At 47.6% G+C, this 19,045-nt stretch overlaps 1 protein-coding gene across 5 annotated transcripts in view; it reads left to right on the top strand.

The window, feature by feature from the left end:
• The window catches only part of SKI (SKI proto-oncogene), a 101,438-nt gene that overhangs the window by 72,355 nt on the left and 10,038 nt on the right, over positions 1–19,045 (top strand). For all 5 annotated transcript variants that reach the window (XM_048967775.1, XM_048967773.1, XM_048967776.1 and 2 more), the window contains 2 exons: positions 16,776–16,901; positions 17,399–17,514. In XM_048967775.1, coding sequence (XP_048823732.1) covers positions 16,776–16,901; positions 17,399–17,514 — 242 coding nt within the window. The remainder of the gene's footprint in view (positions 1–16,775; positions 16,902–17,398; positions 17,515–19,045) is intronic.

Here is a 19,045-nt window from a genome sequence, read left to right as displayed (position 1 = left end):
CGCACTAGAAAGAGTGATTTCATATTAGAGGGAAAAAAGGAGTGGGAATTACTCAGTGGTTAGGTTTAATTGTTCTGATTCCTTACAGCGTTTCATGAGAAAATGTACCGAGGAGATGTGCAATAGAGGGAAATGTGATGGAAAGGTATAATTTGACCACCTACCACTAGCAGCTGAAAAGTAGTTCTAAGGGCTGCATGCCTATCAGGATTAATCACTGTTTCATTATTGAAAATACCTTCTTTTTCCCTCCCTCAACCCTTTGTGATAGGCTCTGGGCATCAGGAGGTGTTTGTCAGAGGTAAATAGGAGCCACAGTCCAGCTCTGCCTGCAATGCACACAGCAGCACCTTTTGTTCAGAGCAATTTCAGAGCCCTTTGCTGCGGCGGTCGCCTTTGTGGGCACAGAGGCAGAGGAGTGCTGGTGAACCCCCCCGCGTGGGGCAGCACATCCCAGTGTCCCCAGACGCTTTATGGCCCCAGGTCTGGCCATTTACCTCCGGCTGAACTCTGCCGATGGACGTGGCCAAGTGTTTCATTTGGACAAGGAAAAAAAGGAGCATTATTGAAAGAGGCTGACCTTTCCATCACCCTTCTCTGTCGTCATGGTGCTTTTATAGCATTTCTCTCTACCAGCCCCTACCCTTTTCTAAACCTCAATAATTCCCCTCCTCCTCACAGGCCGTCCTCCCAGGAGACTTGGTGCTTGCTCTTTATTTCCACAGACACCTGCATTCAGTGTCGTCACCAGCAAGGTTTGGGGACAGCGGCCCTGGGTCCAGCGCCAGCCCTTTAGGAGGAAGACTGAGCCTGGGAGGGCACCAGGGGCTGCTCTGCCTGGTACCTGTGCTGCTGGAGCTTTGTGTTGGAGCAGGGGGCCTGCAGCTTGTGGAGCAGCAGTCTGGTGCCTCTCCTCTGATCCAAACCCTGCGTTGGTGGTGGGAAATGGTCCTGCTGAGCCCAGCAATCCTTTTCAGGGCTGGCTGTCAGCTGCCTCGAGGCTGCCAGCACTGCTGCGCTTCGGGGCTGTGGGCAATGGGAGGAGTGAGGCCAGGAGAAGGGCACTTGTTATCCTCAGGGAAAAGCCCAAGCTGAAGATGATTGCTTCTTCTCCTCAACCAGTATATGTATTTTCGGCAATGCAGTGGTAACAGTGAAAATTTCAATGTGTTGTATTTAGTTTTTATTTTCTTTACAAAATATTGGTGAAACGTTTCTGCTTGTGGAACTGGTTTACGCCTGGTAAAGGAAAAAGTGCAGTGATAGAGATGTTCCTGCAGAGTGAGTAGGCACAGATTCATCTCTGTGTGCCTGGAGATGTGAACACAGGATTTTGCCCTTAGCTTCTAATGAGCATCAGAGTCATTAGTACACTGCTGTCATTATAATGGGCTGCAGCTACAGAACTCGATGGGCAGTGCTGCACGGTGCCTCCTAGACTGTTTGAAATGCTTTTATTTAAAACTAAGCATAATGCTGGGGCCGTAAGAAGGGGTTAATTGTGCTCAGTCTCTCAGGTTAAACCTTGGCTGCTTGGACAGCCTTGTCCTTGCCCAGGTTGTATGTCTGCTATTTTTATTTTGCACCTCTGCAAATTTTAATCTTTGTTGTAATCATGCTTAGCAGGTGTGAGGCTTGATTATAAGCCAATAAAAAGAAGAAAGAAGACACGCTGCTGCCAGGTTGTTCCACCAGCCATGGAGCTGGCTTATTGATGAATGTTGGGCTCTCAGCCAGGCTTCCCTGCCTCTGAAGGCTGGGGGGAGAGAGGTGGTGCTTGTGCGGCGCGGGAACGAGCCAGACAGAAAAATTGATTGTTACTTTAATGTGATCTGACGTGAGAGAAAGTGGAAGTAGAGGACAGGAGAACTGCAGCCTCAGCACTGCGCTTGGAAGCGCTGTGACTTTACAGAGCAGGCTGGTGTTCCCTTTCTCTCCCAGAGATGGATTTGTAGAGTTCCTTCTAGGGAAGGAGGAGAGGAGGGAGGGGTACGTGTGGTGCAGCTGCACGACAGCCTCGTGCCAGACAGCCCTGCTGGGCTGCGGGGCTGCAACCTTGTGGGGATGCGGTAACGGAGCTGCAGGATGGCTGGAGGCACAGCTGTAGCAGGTACAGTGATGCACGCATGCAGTCAGGGTGGTAAAAGCCTTCAGGACTGTGTGACTTGCCACTTTCACACAAGGACAGCTGAGTTTGTGATCTGCACTTTTGATGCTGTTTCAGGCATTTACAGGTAGCACATTTTGGCAACAATGAGTTGAAAGTACTATAGAAAATGAATGTGATGTGTGTGAGGCGTGCAGGTGGTGCCTGGGATGTTAACAAATCTTGGCCAGCTGAGAGAAGAGGTCTGGGAGGAAAAATGCTTAAGCATTGTGCTTTTAAGGCAAAGACCGGTATGTAGAGGCTCTGATACTATTTACACTGATGTGGTTTAATGAAGCACTTGTGTTTACTTGATTTACGTGAAGATATTCAAATAGCATCAGTACCAGAGCCAGGAATAGAGCGCAGTAATCCTGGCCTTTGTAACTATTGGAGAGCTCTTCTTGCCCTGAAGCAGATAAACAGATCATTCTGCAAGCATCAGAAGTAAGGAGGGGTTTCTCTTCCTTCTGTTTTATTTTATCTGTGAGTTGAACATGTAGTTTCCAACAGCTAGAAATGAACTACAGAAAGAGTAAAGTTGAGGTTTCTCTTCTCGTGGGATTTTTGCCCAGCTTTAATATTAAGAAGGGGAAGAAAGAAGATATTAGTGTGAATGCTTTTCCACCCATCTTAAAGCTCCACCACTTGCATTCCACATGGGTCCTGACAGCTCCACAGCAGTATTGCTAGCAGCACATGATTTTAGTATCTAATCCTATTAGTCATGACCCAAGTCAGCTTTAAAATGGTTAAAAACACAGAAAGGGAGTGGGAGTAGGGTGTCAAGAATAGCTTGGAAGAAGATGCTATCCCACATACTGGAAGAGAGTTGGTATCTGGAAGGTGTTGCAGTGATACGAGCGAGGACAGACAGAAGCAGCAGGCTTACCACCTAAATGCTGCCTTCCAGCGGAATGCTTTTCAGAGCATCCTTTGTACATTTGGTGCAGGTCTTCCATTAAGATTGGAAGCTGCTGTTGCTCTCCATCTCTGAAAAGAATACCCATCACTGCTGCCAGTGATTTCTGGTGGTTAGGATTAGGAGCAAGCATCTCACAGCCTTCCTCCTGAGCTCTGGGTTCCCTGGTGGAGTCACTAGGCCTGCTTTTATTGTGTAAAGTGAAGATGGGAACAGGGCTGGTGCACGTGGTGGCACGGCTCGTTGGCTCTTCATACAGGCCATGATTGAGGCTGCTTGAAAGTAAGGCCCGATTTCTGAAATTAGTTGTCATTAGAAAAGTGGTTTTGGCCTTAATGTTTGTGACCGCTGCGTAGAGCTGTGGAAAGGCAGCTCCTTTTACATTTCTTACTCCGTTTCTCACCACTCCAAGCATGCTATCGTGCTGTCTTTGGATGGATGAGAAGAACCGCAGACCTACAACATAGCAAGTGGAAAACTGGAGGAAAGAATGTCGGGAGCACTGACAGGGCTGAGGTAGCTGTGCTGGAAACCTGCAGTGTGTGTGTTGGAGTGGAGTGGGTGTCAGAAAGCCCACCTTCAGGGGTGTCTTGACAGTGTTAGTGCATTCATATTAAGTACAGCCCTTAATCCATTTGCGTATTTTGATCTCTGAATATTTACCCATAGTTTTACACCTTATTCAGAGGAAAGGCAACCCAGAAGGCAGCAAATGGTAAGGTGCTTCTGTTTGCCAGAGACAGATGCAGCATCACTTCTGATTTTGATGGGGAGCGGGGGAAGGCTTAACCTTACAGCTATCCCTTTAAGGTTGTGGTTATAGTGCGGGTTTTAATCGCTACTTTGACCTGATTAAACCCTCAGCCACAGAGAAATCAGCTTACAGAAACATGTCTCCTGTTGAACCTGGGAGCAGCAGCAGGTCAAAAAAACAAGCCAAGCCAAATACCATTAGAAAAAATAAAAGCTTTAGCTCTCACAAATAGCATGGTGATGTTGTAAATCACATAGCACTGCTTTGCAACAGGATATTTCAAGTCTGTTGATGGTGAATATCCAAATGGAATCATGTAACTGTACTGTGGCTTCATCTCCCACACAAACAGATTAAACCCATCCCGAGCATAAAACATAACCTGGATTTTGTTAGGTTTTTATTCTTGTGCCTTCTGCCTTTTAATATGGGGTCAGGAATCAGGTGTGTATAGGATGGAGAAAGGGAGGAGGTACTTCCCTGGGAGTTGGGGATCAAATGAATTTTTAATCTTCTTTCAATCCATCTGCCCTCTTATTAAATTCTCCATCTTCTTTCAAGACATTATTCAAGTCTGTGCACAGGTCTCTTTACCAGTGTTAAAACACAAGAAGTATCCGACTAACGGCTGTGGTGGTACCCAACAAAAATCCTTCATCTGTGGATCAGCAGTAGAACTGCATGGAGGAGAAAAAAAAAGGGGAGGTGGGTGGGAGAGGGATGAGACCAAAAATCCTTTAAAACTAGAAACCATTTTCAGGGTAGAGTGAAAATTAAGACTTCCAAGGGACTGGCCCCATCGTGGGCTGAGTTCTGCCGATGATTGCTGAAGCATTTGGAGCCTCCAAGCCTCACAGTGATACCTGGCCACACAGAGAGCTGGGGGTCTTTTTTTTTTTATTTTAATGAGGAAGTTGTGAGGAGAAAAGGCATGTACAAGGCCAAACCCCAGCTCTGCCTGGAACACAGCGAGCCAGCTATCCTGGCAAGTCAGCAGCTAACAAAAGACATGAGAAAGGCAAGAAGACAGAGGGCCCCAACCTATTGTTTTCCTTCTTCTTTCCAAATAATCATGACTTCCCTGACCTCCTGGCTTGTTCCCTCCAATGAGGATTTCAGGACAGCTGCTACCCTAACAGCTGAGCCAGACATTATTTGCCTGGCTTCCCGCAGTTCCTTCCTCCCACTTCAGCAGCAGCAGTGCGAATGATAAACTTCTCTCCCACAGAATTAATCTGTATTCTTTAATAAAGGTTTGGGATTCTATTCTGTGTTTTAAATAACCTTCCTTCCCCCTTCCTGAAATTTGCTGCTTTATCTCCATTGTGCTAACACTGTGTTCCATTTTCAGAATCTTGTTTCTGTACAGTAATGGCTCAGCCTTTTTCTTATGGAAGTTGACTAAACTTGGCCTTGTAGAGATCAGTGTTACCAGGCTGGTCTGCACTTTCCAAACTGAGCTTACAGTAGGCAGGATGGTGCATTTATACCAGCAGGTTGTTATTTTCTTCCTTGAGAAGACATGGGGAGGCAAAACGTATCTCCACCAGGCCTTTTTTGCCCACTGTTGCTCGATTTCTGCATGGTGTGTCACATTCTCAGGCCTGCTTTTGCCCTTGAGTTAATAATTCCCATCCAGAGCCTTGCCCTGCTGGGTGGTGACCTTTGTAATACTGCATTGCTCTGCTTCCCGTGCAGGTCTTGGGCTTCGACTGATGTAGGCATATTCCATTAAACCTTGAAGTTAACCTCTTTTGTTTAGGTCTCATCTGAGAAAAATGGAACAGAGGTATCCTTAAGATGAGATAGGTTAAAGATTTGGTGGTGGAATTGGTAAAATGTAATTTAGTGTCTTGTTGCTTGTGACTGCTTGTGCTGGCACAGCGTGTGATGCTGGGATACATTGTCTGCTTGCATTTCCATTACTGGTCTGTTACCTTTTGCATGAAATCAGATTCAAGAACATTACACAAGAGAGAGTCTTTTAGAGACTCATTTCCTTTGTTTTGTCTTGCTTTGTTTTTCATAGTCGTCATCCTTGTCTCTCTGTAGGAACAGTAACTGTGCATGCATCAAGTGCAGATAGCTCAGTGAGTGCCACAGTCTAGCATGTGGTGTGCATGCATGTTGAGTCATCCAGGAGCATTCAGCAGCACTGCGAAGACCAGCAGCACAGGAATTGGTGCCTAGATTTGTCTTTCTGAAAACGACTGGTGGTCCATCTGGTTTCCCATGGGGGATGCAGCCCTGTGTTATCAGGATCCCTTCTGTGCCTGACCCTCCCTTGTTTCAGCCTCGGCCATTAGAAGATCACCCATCCCTGCTCCAGGTGGCTGCACACCATCTCTTTCCCTTAGTTTTCTCACTTAAGGTCATTGCACACAGGCTGTGTGAGAACAGGGTTGAGCACAGACCCCGTGCGCCTGCTGTTTGTGTTCCCATCACCCAGCTCTGATCGTCCTCCTGCCCCAGGGATGGTGCTGTGTTTGCTTTGATAGAGTGAGGGCCTAATTCAGGATTTGCTGTGACCTAAGATTTGAGGGTCAGGCATTTATTGCTGATTTATACCACAACTTTCACCACCAGTGTAGCACAGCTCTGCTCTTCTCAGAATACAGAAGGCCACAACGGGGCTGTATGTGAGGTTTTGCTTCGTTTTGGCTAGGCTGCTATGGTGGCTTTTCATTCTCTGCATTATAGGCTTCATCAGTAAACTACAGCTCACACCTGGGACTGAGGCTTGAAAGTTTCTGACAAAGAAAAGAAAATAAAATCAGAGACTTTGAAGCCATCATGATACCAGGGCTGAATTTCATTTCACTTGATTCCCGTGATGTGTTTGATGGAATGTCAGAGACTTGTGATGGCACAATTCCCCAAGAAGGAAGAAAGGCAGGCTTAGACTGTTGCCTTGGAAATCTTGCTTACTTTGCAGTTCGCATGTCAGTTGTGTTGGTGATAAGAAGAGAAAAGCCCATCCCATGGTGCAAGGAAAGGAAAAAAGGGAAATGGGGGAAGGGAGGTCAGTGCTTGTGGCTCCAAACCTTCTCTGAACTCCTTTCCTCGTGTTTCTGGTCTCAGGCTGCAGGCCAGACTCTATGGTGGTTTGTAATTAAACCCTAATTGTGGAGGTTCTGCGGAGTTCTCGTTGCCTACCGGGTCAAACTGAGTCTGGTTTCTATCATGAGATATTTCAGTGCAGTTGCCCCTTGAGGAGGTATGGGAACAGACAGTCCATTCATATTGAACAGATGATGAAGGCTTAAAAAACTGTTTTTGTCTATTAAGCTACGGCTAAGATATTATGAAAACTACTTAATAATGTTCCCTAACATTTATACCACACTATTTTCTTACTTTAATTTTCCAGGCAATTAAAAATAATTGAAAGTTACTGCCAAACCCCCTGAAGATATACTTTTTGTTTCAAATAAGCTTATTTTCATACTTGTGAGGTCACCAGATATTTATTTGACCATCTTTATGGGGGTCAGACACATTACACACACAGAGAAGGATGTGGAATAGAACTCACATTGTAACACAGAAGTGAGAAGTAAGGGGGAAAAAACAGTGCTGGTTGTGCCTGGTGGGTGTTCGTATCCATTACCTGGGCATGACAGACAGGACTCACTGTGTGTGTGCCAACCAAGCCCGAAGTTCTGCCGTGCACTTAAGCACTTAAAACTGTGCTTAAAGCCTGATAAGTTTAAATAGATGTGAAGGAGAGGTTGGGTGCTTTGGCAGATCTGGAGGATGACCTGGGGCCAGCAGATGCCCTGGGCAGCCCATGCTGGTGGCACAGACCCCGTTCTGGCATCCCAGCCAGCCTCTGTGGCACTGAGGGAGCAGAGACAAAGCAGGAATTGCAGTGGTAGATAGAGGCCGTACGTAGTCAGACCTCTCTAATCTCCCATCCTATTAATAGTCATAGCAGACACAACCCATGTGGCTGCGCAGTCACGCTGCACTGCAATATTGCTTAGCCAGTTCTCCCCCTAAAGGCTTAAAATCTGTCACGTTACACAAGAGCTGAAAGCCTTCTTGTGGTGCCCCAGATTTTCACCTCCTGTCCATCCTGATCCCCTCCCATTTTCCCCTTCAGATTATCTTTTACTGCCTCCTTTGGTTATACAAAATGAAGTTGTTGAAATACATTGTGACTCTACCTATAAACATCTGCACGTACACTAAGGGCATTTCCCTTTAGAGCTCTTACCTGCGGTCAAAAGGTGAGTTCTCTCAGAATTATAAAAATGGGTCCAACATGTTGTGTATGGAATGAGGCAATTTGCTAAAGGCTCAGTCTGCCATGTTGGTGAGCGTGGTGACCGCCCCGCTAAAGGACACGAGTCCTTTCCTATCTGTACTGCGTGGAAAATGCTCCAACTAAAATGAGCTCTGGATGGACTGCTCACCCTCTGGAGCTGGAGGGCTTCTCCCAGGCAAAGCTGCTCTGGCAGGAGGATGTGCAGCGTGGGTTTGCTGGGCAGGGTGAGCTGAAGGGCCGTCTGCTCTCTGCCCTCACCCCTCGACTCCACATCTGGTGCCCGCAGCGCGTGATGCTTATTTCTGAAGGCAGCAAAAGAAGCTTTGGAAGTCTAAGACGGTAATTGGTTGTCTGCCTTCATCCTCAGAGCTCTGGGGAGGTTTCAGAAGTAATAACTGTTACTTAAAGTAGATGAGCTTCTTGTGAATTTCTTTGAATTGTAGAGCACGTTAGTTGTCGGGGACTTAAGGAAGCATCTGCCTGTCTGTAGCTTTCAAAACATTTTGTAAGCAAAGAATTAATTTTTTTTATTTTCTATATATATGGGTGGTGAGAATATAGGCCTCAGAAATTGTGTCTTTATAGAAATGGCCTGTCTTGATGGAAAAGGCACCAAGAGAAAGACCTTCTTGATAATTTTGAATGTGTTGAGGATCTAACTCACCTAAACCCATTTGCACCTGAGCTGTCCTTAACTCTATGGTCGCTGCTCTGCTCCTTCAGTCAAAAAATGCCGTTGTCTTCATCAGATGCTGCAGGGAGCAGTTCCTGCAGGAACCAGGGAGATAAATGGGGCCTTGCACCAGTTTTTCACCAGGACTAGGGGTTTCCATTGCACTTTGTCTCATCCTTAATAGGATTTGGAACTATTAATCCGTGATCAATGAATTGACAGTCTACTTTCACCCATTTGCTTAATGCAGGCTGGGGCATCAGAACGGGCAGCTTGGGCTCTGGGTGAACATCACTGCCACTGCCCAGGAGTGTTACAGCCGACTGCAGGTGTTCTTGTGCTCCATCCCGTGATGTGACACAGGCTGCCTCTTACTCAAAAGTGTGAAGCTTTCCTGAAGCAGCCTCCAACAGATTAAACACAAGTGAAAAATAAACTACTGCAGCCCTTGGGCAGTGCTGCTGTTGTGCAGCCAGAAGAACCCAGGTGTCTCCTACTTCTTTTTCTAGTGTGTTGCTGGTTCCTGCAACGACACCAAACTGGGTCTGCTGACAGAATGCCTTTTTGGGACGTGGAAGAAGGGCGGGGAGGCAGAGCAGGTTGTCAGTAAAGGCCCTATAAATAACCACAGGGAAGCACAGAGCGCGGTGCAGACGAGCAGGGCTGCGTCTGCTGCGCTCCGCTGGCTCTGCAGCCTTAGAAGTAATTTGTCACGACGTGTCAGACGGCCGGCCCTGGCGCGGGCTGGCAGCAGGCCCTGTCCCCCTGGTGCCACATGCGAGTGCACACGTGCCAGGCGTCTGCAGCAGGGCGGCAGAGCGACCCGGCGGGCTGCAGATCTGGGCTTAGTGGGGACGGGGCTGGTGGCTGCTTTTCCAACTGAATTGTCAGAATATGTTGTACAACGAGCGCTGCCCGGTGCTTGGGGCTGCCTGGGGGAAGCTGTGCTGCAAGGACGCTCGATTCTGGCAGGATGGGTCTTTGTACCCAGCGTGTAATATAACACGTCCTACCAACGGCCATAAAACCTATGGCACTGGGGATCCGAATTGAGCACCCGGAGTTGGCTGCTGCCCAGGTGCTGCCAGGAGCTTGGTACTTTCTGTCAGCCCTCTGTGGGGTTTGGCACCGTCTGGTCTGTCGTGCATCAGCTGGTGTTTGAGGGAGAGCAGTGCCTGGTGGGGCCGGTATTAGTGGAAACCTCGGGGGGAATGCTTGCCCTTTTATGTAACATTTGAAATTAAAATGAGATTCTTGGCGGGCAGAGTGGACATGTCTCTGCAGCACAGGAACCGAGGCCTTGGAGAGAGCTTGAAGCTGAAACCTCAGTGCAGTTACAGCAAGAGATGCTGGTTTCATTTCAAAGAAAACACCAAGAGAAAATTTCATCCACAGAGGGCTTTTTAATTTCCAGAACCATGACCCCACAAACAATTCAGCAAGGACTGGGCAAAGCAAAACCTGTTTGTAGAGGAAATTTTGATTTTCCTTGCTGAATCTGATGGCAAAGCTCCCCTCGGCCTCAGTTACGAGAGGGGCCGGACGCGGGGCTCCTTCCAGCTGCCAGCACTGCCTGGTTGTGTGCAGGCACAGCCCTGCTGCGTGCTGCCCTCTGCCAGCCCCTTTCCTCTGCGCCGGGGCGCGCTGCCAGCAGCAGGCAGGGATTGGGGCCCTTTTCCTCTCCAGTCCCGACCTCCTTGCGCCGCTCCCCGTTGCTGGCTCAGCTCAGCTGGGGAAGTGGGAGCTGAAGTTTTTGTTTTGTTTTAAACCACAGGGCAGGGAATTCTTTTCAAGCCATAACTTCTAGTTTCCACTGGAAGGGCAAAACAAGCTCTTAGCCAGTGGAAAAGAGGCTTCCAGTTGCTCCAACCAAGAGCCAAAACCCAAGTACATTGCTTAGCAAATAATCAGCTATCTTTTCAGATGTCTCTTCAAAACAAATAAAAGTAGAAAAGGAAGAGAGAAAATCAGAGCAGTGTTTTTTTCAGTGGACTTAGCTGCTGATTCGGGATGCTGACGCTGTGCTCATACCTGGCATGGGCCTCGACCTCACTCCGTGTGCCTCCATGGCACCCCGCTTCCCAGCGCAAGCACTTGGGGATCAGGAACACTTTGGGAAATGCCCATTTTGTTGAGCAGCTGCTGAAGAGAGTTAAAGAGTGGCTGTGGAAAAACTCAGCGATTGTAGATTTGGAAACTTGTAGGGTTGAAGAAACTGGGTGGTTTCACAGCGTTTGAAGGGAAGGAGTGCTCTCTGAAGACACTTCTGTGGTACAGAGGATGTTGTTTTGGTTTTCCTTCCTTCCCCTGCCGCTCCGAAAATGTTTCCACCTTTCTACTGCTCAGTTCCATGTGATTGAATTGTCTCTTCTTCCATTTGGCTGTCAGGCCTGAGATTTGAATTCATTTCTCATCAAGCTGTAAGAATGGCGAGAAGGGGAGATGGCTGGTTTTGCTGGGAACTTCTCCTTGGGCCCCCGAGTTAACAGCCCAGGGATACTCAGCTTAATTTCTGATGACAAAAACGGGTTAAGCTGAATTGCCTAGGGCACAGTGAGTCCTACTGCATGAGTGGGGCAGGCTGTGTGCAGACAGCACAGCAGTGTGGTGCTGGGGCTGAGGGCTGCAGCAGTGCTGCCAGGCCTGCCTTGAGGGGTGGGCTGTGTGCTCAGAGGGCAGCCGGGGTCTGAAACCAGCATGAGTGGTTTGCTCTTGCTCCCTTTGGTGAGGTGTGTATCTGTGTGGTTTTTCTTTGAAGAGATGCAGATAAATCCCAAAATGTTGTCTTCTGCATAGAATGAGTAAGTTATCTTTTATCTGAATTTGGTGTAGTACAAAGAAGAATATGCTGAAGTTAGTTTGGTGTGAGAATAACCCAGTTTCCAGTTGTTTAAGATGAGCATGCTGTATCTCCACACATTCCTAAGACTCCCTGCCTGTGTCCATAGCACCCTGTCTGACAACTGGGCAGCTGCGTTCACCTTGTTGCCAGAGCAGTATGAGCTGCCCTCTGCACAAGATCTCCCTTTGGGATGGGCAGCACAGGGTCAGGGGAAGCTGGGCTCCAGGCAGGCTCACACTCTGTGCTGTGCCTGACAGATGTGCTCTGGAGAGAGGCGAGGTGACTGTGATTGTGTGTCCCCAAATGGAGGGGCAAAATGGGTGCATGTGCATCACCAGAGCTATGAAAAATGGGATATTGGGAAGCCCTCGGTTCTTTTGACTGGAATATTTTCACTGTCTAGCGTTTTATTCTTGACACATTTTTTGAAGTGGAACAGAATTAGAGTTAGCTTCCTAGGGGAGGCTCAATTGGTAGCAAAACTTGGGGTCCCAAGCCCTTCTTTGCGTGCACGCTGCCCGTGTCCTCTAAACCACCTGTCTTGTCCAGCTTACCCAAAGAGTAACATTAGACTGATAACAGGTGGTAGGTTGGCTCTTCATAATTGCCACAGCCTCTGGTGCAGGTGTGTTCATTGCAGCAGGGCCTGCACTGCTCTGGAGGATAGTTGCTGTTTCAGGACTTTGCCTCAATTTCATGTTCCCTTGGGGTAAAATCTGAGCTGAGGTGGTCCAGAGCAGGACAGGAGAAGCACACCAAAGAGCAAGCAGGTAACGGTTCAGCAGAGACTCACGGGGTCAGTGGGAGACCCTGGGCCCTCAGGCACAGACCTGGTGAGCTCAGGCTGTGCCGCAAGCGGGGCTGCGGCACCCAGGTGCCAGCAGGGCATTCTGTGTGCTCACCACAAGCGCTGCTCTTTCATTTTTAATGTGTTCTTCGAATGTCTGACACGTTTTGAACCCAAGCAGTCTATCTCTGGGGTTTCTGCACATTGTATCAGACCGGCGTCTGGTCTTGTGGTTTGTGCCCCTAATGAGAAAGCTGCTTGATTTTCACAGCCAGGCGAGCATCAGAGGAGGCAGGAAGCCCCACCCTTCCTCCTGGTGTAACCGAACTCAGCTGTTTGCATGAACTCATAGCAGAAGCGATAGCTTGAACAAATGACAGCATCTATCTATAGATTGAGAGCCCAGTTTTTATTTTGCCTATTCTGGGTTTGCAGGCTTTTTTAGCGGTAGGGTTTTCAGTTGAGATGCTTCTGACTTCCACGAGAGGTAGAAATATGAAATTGAGTTCTTCAGCTTCTAGATATTTCCCAAATTGTTTTTCTTGAGAGACTGAAATACAGAGTTCTGTGTATTGGGATAGCTTTTGAGGACATCAAATCAACGGTGAGGATGGATGAACCTTTATAAGGATGCTACGTGGGGACTTCTGATGCGGGAACATCATTTCCAGCCAGTGAGCACAGGAGTCAGCCAGGCTGGGTGGCAGCGAGCCCGTGGTGTTCTGTGTGGTTCCACTGACTTGGCCATTCTGCAGCATTTGGCTGGCACTCAGCTCCTTCCCAAGGGAGCACTGTCCTGTTCTCAGTGGTCTTAGCTTATCCCCTAGTGGATGGCAGCTCACAGCACAGAGCGGCCCGAAGATGCGGCAGTCGCTGAGTGCAGCAGAGCCAGGAGAGAAGGGCTCAGAGAACACGAGCCAGGCACCCAGCCCAGCCCCTGCAGAGCTGGAAATAAGGTAGGGGAAGGCAGCAGATTGCTTCGGGAGTGTATTTGGTAAATCCACAGGCACCAGCAATCACATCCGTGAACAGCCCAAATCACCAAAGCAAAGCATTTTTTTCTGGGCCCACCTTTGCCTTCTCTCACCCACTGAGCTGGCTGTGCCTCCTGGTCAGCCACTTCCACCCTGATAGTGTGTGCCAGGGAAGGCAGTCAGAGAGGTACGGGGTCAGAAATGCTTTCTGCTGGTTTCGTGCTTTGTTACTGTATTACTGAATTGAACCAGAAAATTTGATCTGACATGTCCAACATGGCCCTGGTTGGCTGGAGGCCAAATTAGGCTGCTTATTATCAGTTTGTCTTAAAAGGGATAACATTGAAGTTCACATGCCCAAGTTTCCCTTTGGAATTTACTTAAAAAATAATAATAAAAATTAGGGAATATTATAAATCTTTCCATATGTTTTTCCCCCTCAAAATGTCATTTGCTTTAGAAAACAACAGTCTGAAAGCTTAAGGAAACGCTTCACATTATATTTCTGGGCCCACTTTGTATCAGTAAGTTTCTTTTCTCTATGGATTTCAGAAAATGCAGTAACTACTTTGCCAAATAAAAGCCTGGTTGGTAACGCGTCACCAAGTTGCTTGGAATGGAAGAGAAATCAAGGAAGAAAATAAGGAAATATTTATTCTGGTTTTGCAGGGTTTGGTTTGAAGTTTTTGACGAGTCATTTACAAAAGATGGCAGAAAGTTGTGTGAAGTGCATCCGTGGGATGGGGTGAGCAGCAGGCAGTGCAGTGGGGCAGCGACCCCTCCTGTGACTGAGGCTCCTGGGCACCTACCTCTGTGTTTTGATGGGCAGCAGCATGGATTGCCTGAGCGTTTCATAGCGTGTGAAAGCGAGAATTTTGGCACTGCTGAAATGGAACCCAAAGATTGTTTTAAGCGTGTGGTGCAGGATGTGAGATCTGCATAGATAGAACGGGGCAGAGTGGAGAGAAAAGTGTGCGAGGTCATCACAGCAGCTCAGGTGTGACTGAGTCCCATTGGTGAGCTGTGCCACTCGGCACCAGTTTGTTAGCAGTGCTGCTGAGCTCTGCGATGGGAGATGAATGTTGGAGCTGTTGAGCACCTGTCTCCTTTCCCGTTTTTTCACCTTGTTTTCATCTCTTTGTGGGGAGGGTAAAACCGTTTCCCCCCATGCACACATTTACTGCTTTACTCCTCGCAGCATCCCACGCTGTCAGATCGGTGCTGGCTCCTGGCAACAAAAGGTTAAGCATCCTTCCCACGTCTGCTGCTTTTTTTGTGCTCAGAGCCCTCCTGAACCTCGGATGTCAGCCTCGATTTAAGAGAAAAGAAGGGTGACGGTGGAGAAAGCTGGAGAGGAGGCACGATTTCTTTAAAAATGCAAATGAGATCATTCTAGTTAAATCTCTCCCCTCCAGCCCCTTCTGAACCCGCCTCTCCCTGAGCCGCTGCTTGACGCTCGGTGCGGGGACGAGTCCGGGTCCGGCTCCAGCTGGGTGGTGCCGAGGGGCACGAAGGCAGCGGGTGGGGGGAAGGAGGCTCTGTGAGCCCCACCACCTGTTGCCGTTCCCATTCCAAGCCCCCTTCCTCCTCCCCGCCCTCCAGCGCTGCTCCCCTCCCCACGCCGCTCACCATCCCCAGTGGATAGGGCTGGGATCGGCAGTCACTTGCCAAATACCTTTCGAATGCTGTCACTAATTCTGCACAGACAGCATCTCTGAAAGCAAGAAACAGATCTGTTCCAGTGCATTGTCCTGTGATTTCTACAAAAAGCATTCAGAAATGCCTTCTCTGGTTGGGTTGGATGGGAGGTGCCGTAGCCAGTGCCGGAGTCAACCCTAAGTGAGCCTGAGGCTGTGCTGCAAGAACTCTTTGCAAATCCATCGAAGCTGGCATTTAGCACTGGTACGGGCTAATTTTGTACTTGCGGTTACACATATACACACCCATGTCATTCTACTTCATCTGCTACATATGGAAAGCTGCCCCGAGCTCCAGAGTGCCAGGGAATGTTTTACTAAAACCTCCAGACTTGGTTTGATTATGTTGCTATGCACACTGGGCTATAGAAGCCCTAGGAGTGTGCGTGCTGCCAGATGAACTGGCATGAGCTGGATATTCACACTGCTGCCCTGCTTCCATGCAAGGAGCAGGCTGTTCTCGTACATGTCAAAATTTCCTCCTAATTAAGGTGTGCAGAAGGGATGGAATTGCTCTGGTTTCATTGGCCTGGAAGTCAGCTGGGAGTCTGAATCAGTGCAGTTTAGCAACACTGCCTCAGTTCCTCGTGTATTTGGGTAAAGTCACCATTTTCAGGTGTGAATAACAATTTGGAGAAGCAGTCTCAGAATTCCCAGTTTAAGATGCCTTGAAAGGACTGGTTTTCAGAAAGCGAGATGCTGACCAGTGAGGTCCTAACCTTCTATCACCATCCAATCCTCTCCTTGAAGCATTCTGGGCCCTCAAAATTTTGCCATACAGGTGTGTCTGTCAAAGGAGCATAACTGCTTGTGTACAAAAACTGAAGTGAGATGTTGGGCTGGGAAAATGTAACGCAAAGATGAGCTACTGGTGGTTCTTCAGCATGGTTCTGCCACCTCACTTAGAACCAGACTGATGGAAACACAGAGCTCAGAACTGCGAGAAGAAAGACGAGAAGATGGAAGAGAAAGCGAGGCAGCGTGTTGCTCTTGTGATTTGTAGCCATGGTGCAGAGCAAGGTCCAGAACCTTCTCCCTCCTTGCCGGCAGACGAGTTTGTACTGGCAGGGCTTCAAGCTGGTGTCCCCAGTGCACCAGTTAAACCAGTAGTTACCAATTTTTTTGCAAGCCACTCTGGGACTATAGGAATTTTATTCCTTCACAGTGTTGAAGGAAAGGGGTTTTGCTTGCCAAAGGGCTTTCTTATGCTTGGGGATGATTTATGGGCCAAGCTGAGCCACTTGTGGAAAAGGCAAAGCAGCTCTTGGCAGCACCCCCAGAATCCACTGCAGCTGTGGGGTAGTGAAGTCATCGGCATAACAACCACTGCAAACAGAATAACAAAGTCTGTTCTGTTCTCGTTTAAAATAATCTTTCCAGTTCAGCAACCACATTAAAACTTACCTTTCTGCATACAAAAATAATAAAAGGCAGATACTTCTTTGCAACATGGTGTGAATGTCTCACATTTCTGCCTGTCACTCCTGCACCACCTACGCTTTACCTGGGTGTTTTAAATGGAGGAATGAAACCACGTTATGTTGTAATTTGTGCCTGTCCCATGTTTTCACTCCTTTGTTGTTCCTAAGAGTTAAAAATGCAGGCAAAAGTGATGTTTCTTACATTCAGATACAAAATTTGCTTTTACTTTATATCTTGTTTCTAAACTGATTGCAGAATTAATAACTGTCTTTGATTTTTTCTCTTTAGGTCCCTTCAGATCCTCCTGCTTCCAAGAAAACCAAAATAGATGACTCTGCTTCCCAATCTCCAGCTTCTACTGAGAAGGAAAAGCAGTCCAGTTGGTTACGGTCCTTATCCAGTTCATCTAATAAGGTGATTGCTGAGTATTTTGTAATCAAAAGAGATAGAATTAGCGTGTAACATCCCTCTACTAAAACCAGAAGAGTTAATGTGAGAAAGACCTTGCCCAGGCTTTCTAAATTAATCACATTTCTATCCTTTTCCTAGCAAGCATTGAGCTATGCGGTCCTCCCAATTTCCTTGCCATCTTCCAGTGTTCACTGACCTTGATTGTGCTGATGGAGTAAGCAATTCCTTCATGCCTTTGAGGTACAAGAATCCTGAAACTCAGGAGCCTCATGTGGTCTGTGCAAACCATGGATAAGTTGTTGGCAAAGAAAAAAACGTGGGCTTTCTCATTGGTAGAGTTACCTCTTCCAGTGGAACCTGCTAAGCCAGTAGGCCTTAGCCAGTGGGGGAGCAGCTTTAGAGATAAGCGAACATGAACTTAACTGAATTATTAGTGCCCTGTTGGGAATAATTCTTTTTAAAGATGGTTTGTACTTATTTTTTGTTCTCCTCCTTCCCAGAGCATTGGCTGTGTCCATCCCCGTCAGCGCCTCTCAGCTTTCCGGCCCTGGTCCCCTGCTGTATCAGCAAATGAGAAAGAGCTCTCAAGCCATCTTCCTGCATTGATCCGAGACAGGTAAGGAGCTGAGGGAGGAATGGGGCTGGCAACCGTGGAGAGTAATTGGCGAGCAAGTTGCTTTATGTTTGCTGCATTGCATTGTTTGTTAGTTGTTAGCTCACCAGTATTGGAATAAAAAGTATTTGCAGCTGCAGTGTTTTAGTTAGCAGAAAGGAAACAAAAATATTATTGGCGTTGTGTGCATTCATTAATCGTGTTTGTTAACTAGGCTCCCTTAGGTGAAATGTACCATAAAGATCTGAAATGATGGCTGCTTCCATGAACTTCAGATGATTTTGGGGAGCAGTTATCAGAAGTTCTCAGGCTGTTTAAAGAAAGATTGAGTTCCTCTCTTGGGACAGTTGGTAGGAAGCAGCCAGCCATTTCCAGGTGACTGCTGAAGCACTGCCTGGTCAGCAGGCTGCCAGCCCTGCTGTGCCCCTCCTGTGCTGGCAGAAGAGACGGAGGTGTGAGGACAGCAGCACAGCCTGCCCATCGATGGCAGGTGGCTGGGGGAGCTCATGGCAGGAGAGCCTGGGGAAACTCCTGGTGTGAGCCTTGTCAGAAAGCAAGCTGGTGCTGTTAGCTGCTCTTGAGTAGATTGAACTGCTGCAAGAGTGAGTCACCATCCGTAACAGGAGGGGCTGCTGGTGTCACAGAAAGCATCAGGGCAGTCACACGTTCCCTTGCCAGCCTTCATAGCTTTCAGTCTGAAAACCCTTGGTGCCAGATTTCTGCCTCAGGGTAGTGGTTTCTTTGGAAAGTTTGATGGAAGTTGCCAGGTGTTGTAGCGATGTTGGGGAGAAAAGTGTTTTGCTGCTGTGATGAACAAGTTTCTTAGATGGTGTGGGGGTTTATTGAAAAAAATAGGGGGAAAAAAAAGAGGTCTACCATCATATCCTTGCCTTTAAACAGAATTGTTGAAGTAGGCTGGGAGAGAAGGGCTGAGCAAATATCAGAGTAGGCCTTTGGGCACCTGAAGTCTGGGGAAAAAAGACCTTCAGCAAGTTCCCCTGTTTTAATAGGTAGCTGAAGATACTTTGTATTGTACATGCTGAGTTGAAGGTGCTAGGCCATCTTTGATACATTCTTTCTATTTGATGTTACAGTATTACTTTCTTTAACATAGTTATTTTTTAATGTGGTTTTATGTGCAAGTACTCAGATGCATTCTGTGTCAAGAAAGTAAAGATGCACAAGGATACACTTCTTGTCTGCTGTGGCCTTTGTAGGGAAGTTGTTTCCAAGCTTACAAAACATTTATGGATAGACAGAACTAAAGAAGTCCAGTTAAGAAAATCAATAATGCACAAAGACTGTGGGGAAACAGCATCATTTTTAGACTCTGGGAGAGCTTGGTACTCAGAGTACATGATCCCTCCTGACCTGGATGGGAATTAGCAGTAAAAATCCCCTCCACATTTAATCGAGTACTTAACAAATAGACAGCCAGATTCTTAGCTGGTGTGAATCAGTGGAACTTCACCATCACTCCAGTCAGAGTCTTGCAGTTTCAGTGTAACGCACGGATGGGGAATGCTTTTAAAGT

This window comes from Lagopus muta, chromosome 21, assembly GCF_023343835.1.
Source record: "Lagopus muta isolate bLagMut1 chromosome 21, bLagMut1 primary, whole genome shotgun sequence".
NCBI classification, from domain to species: domain Eukaryota; kingdom Metazoa; phylum Chordata; class Aves; order Galliformes; family Phasianidae; genus Lagopus; species Lagopus muta.
Note: the sequence above shows the minus strand (reverse complement) of the source record. Positions and strands in the feature narration are given on the sequence as shown.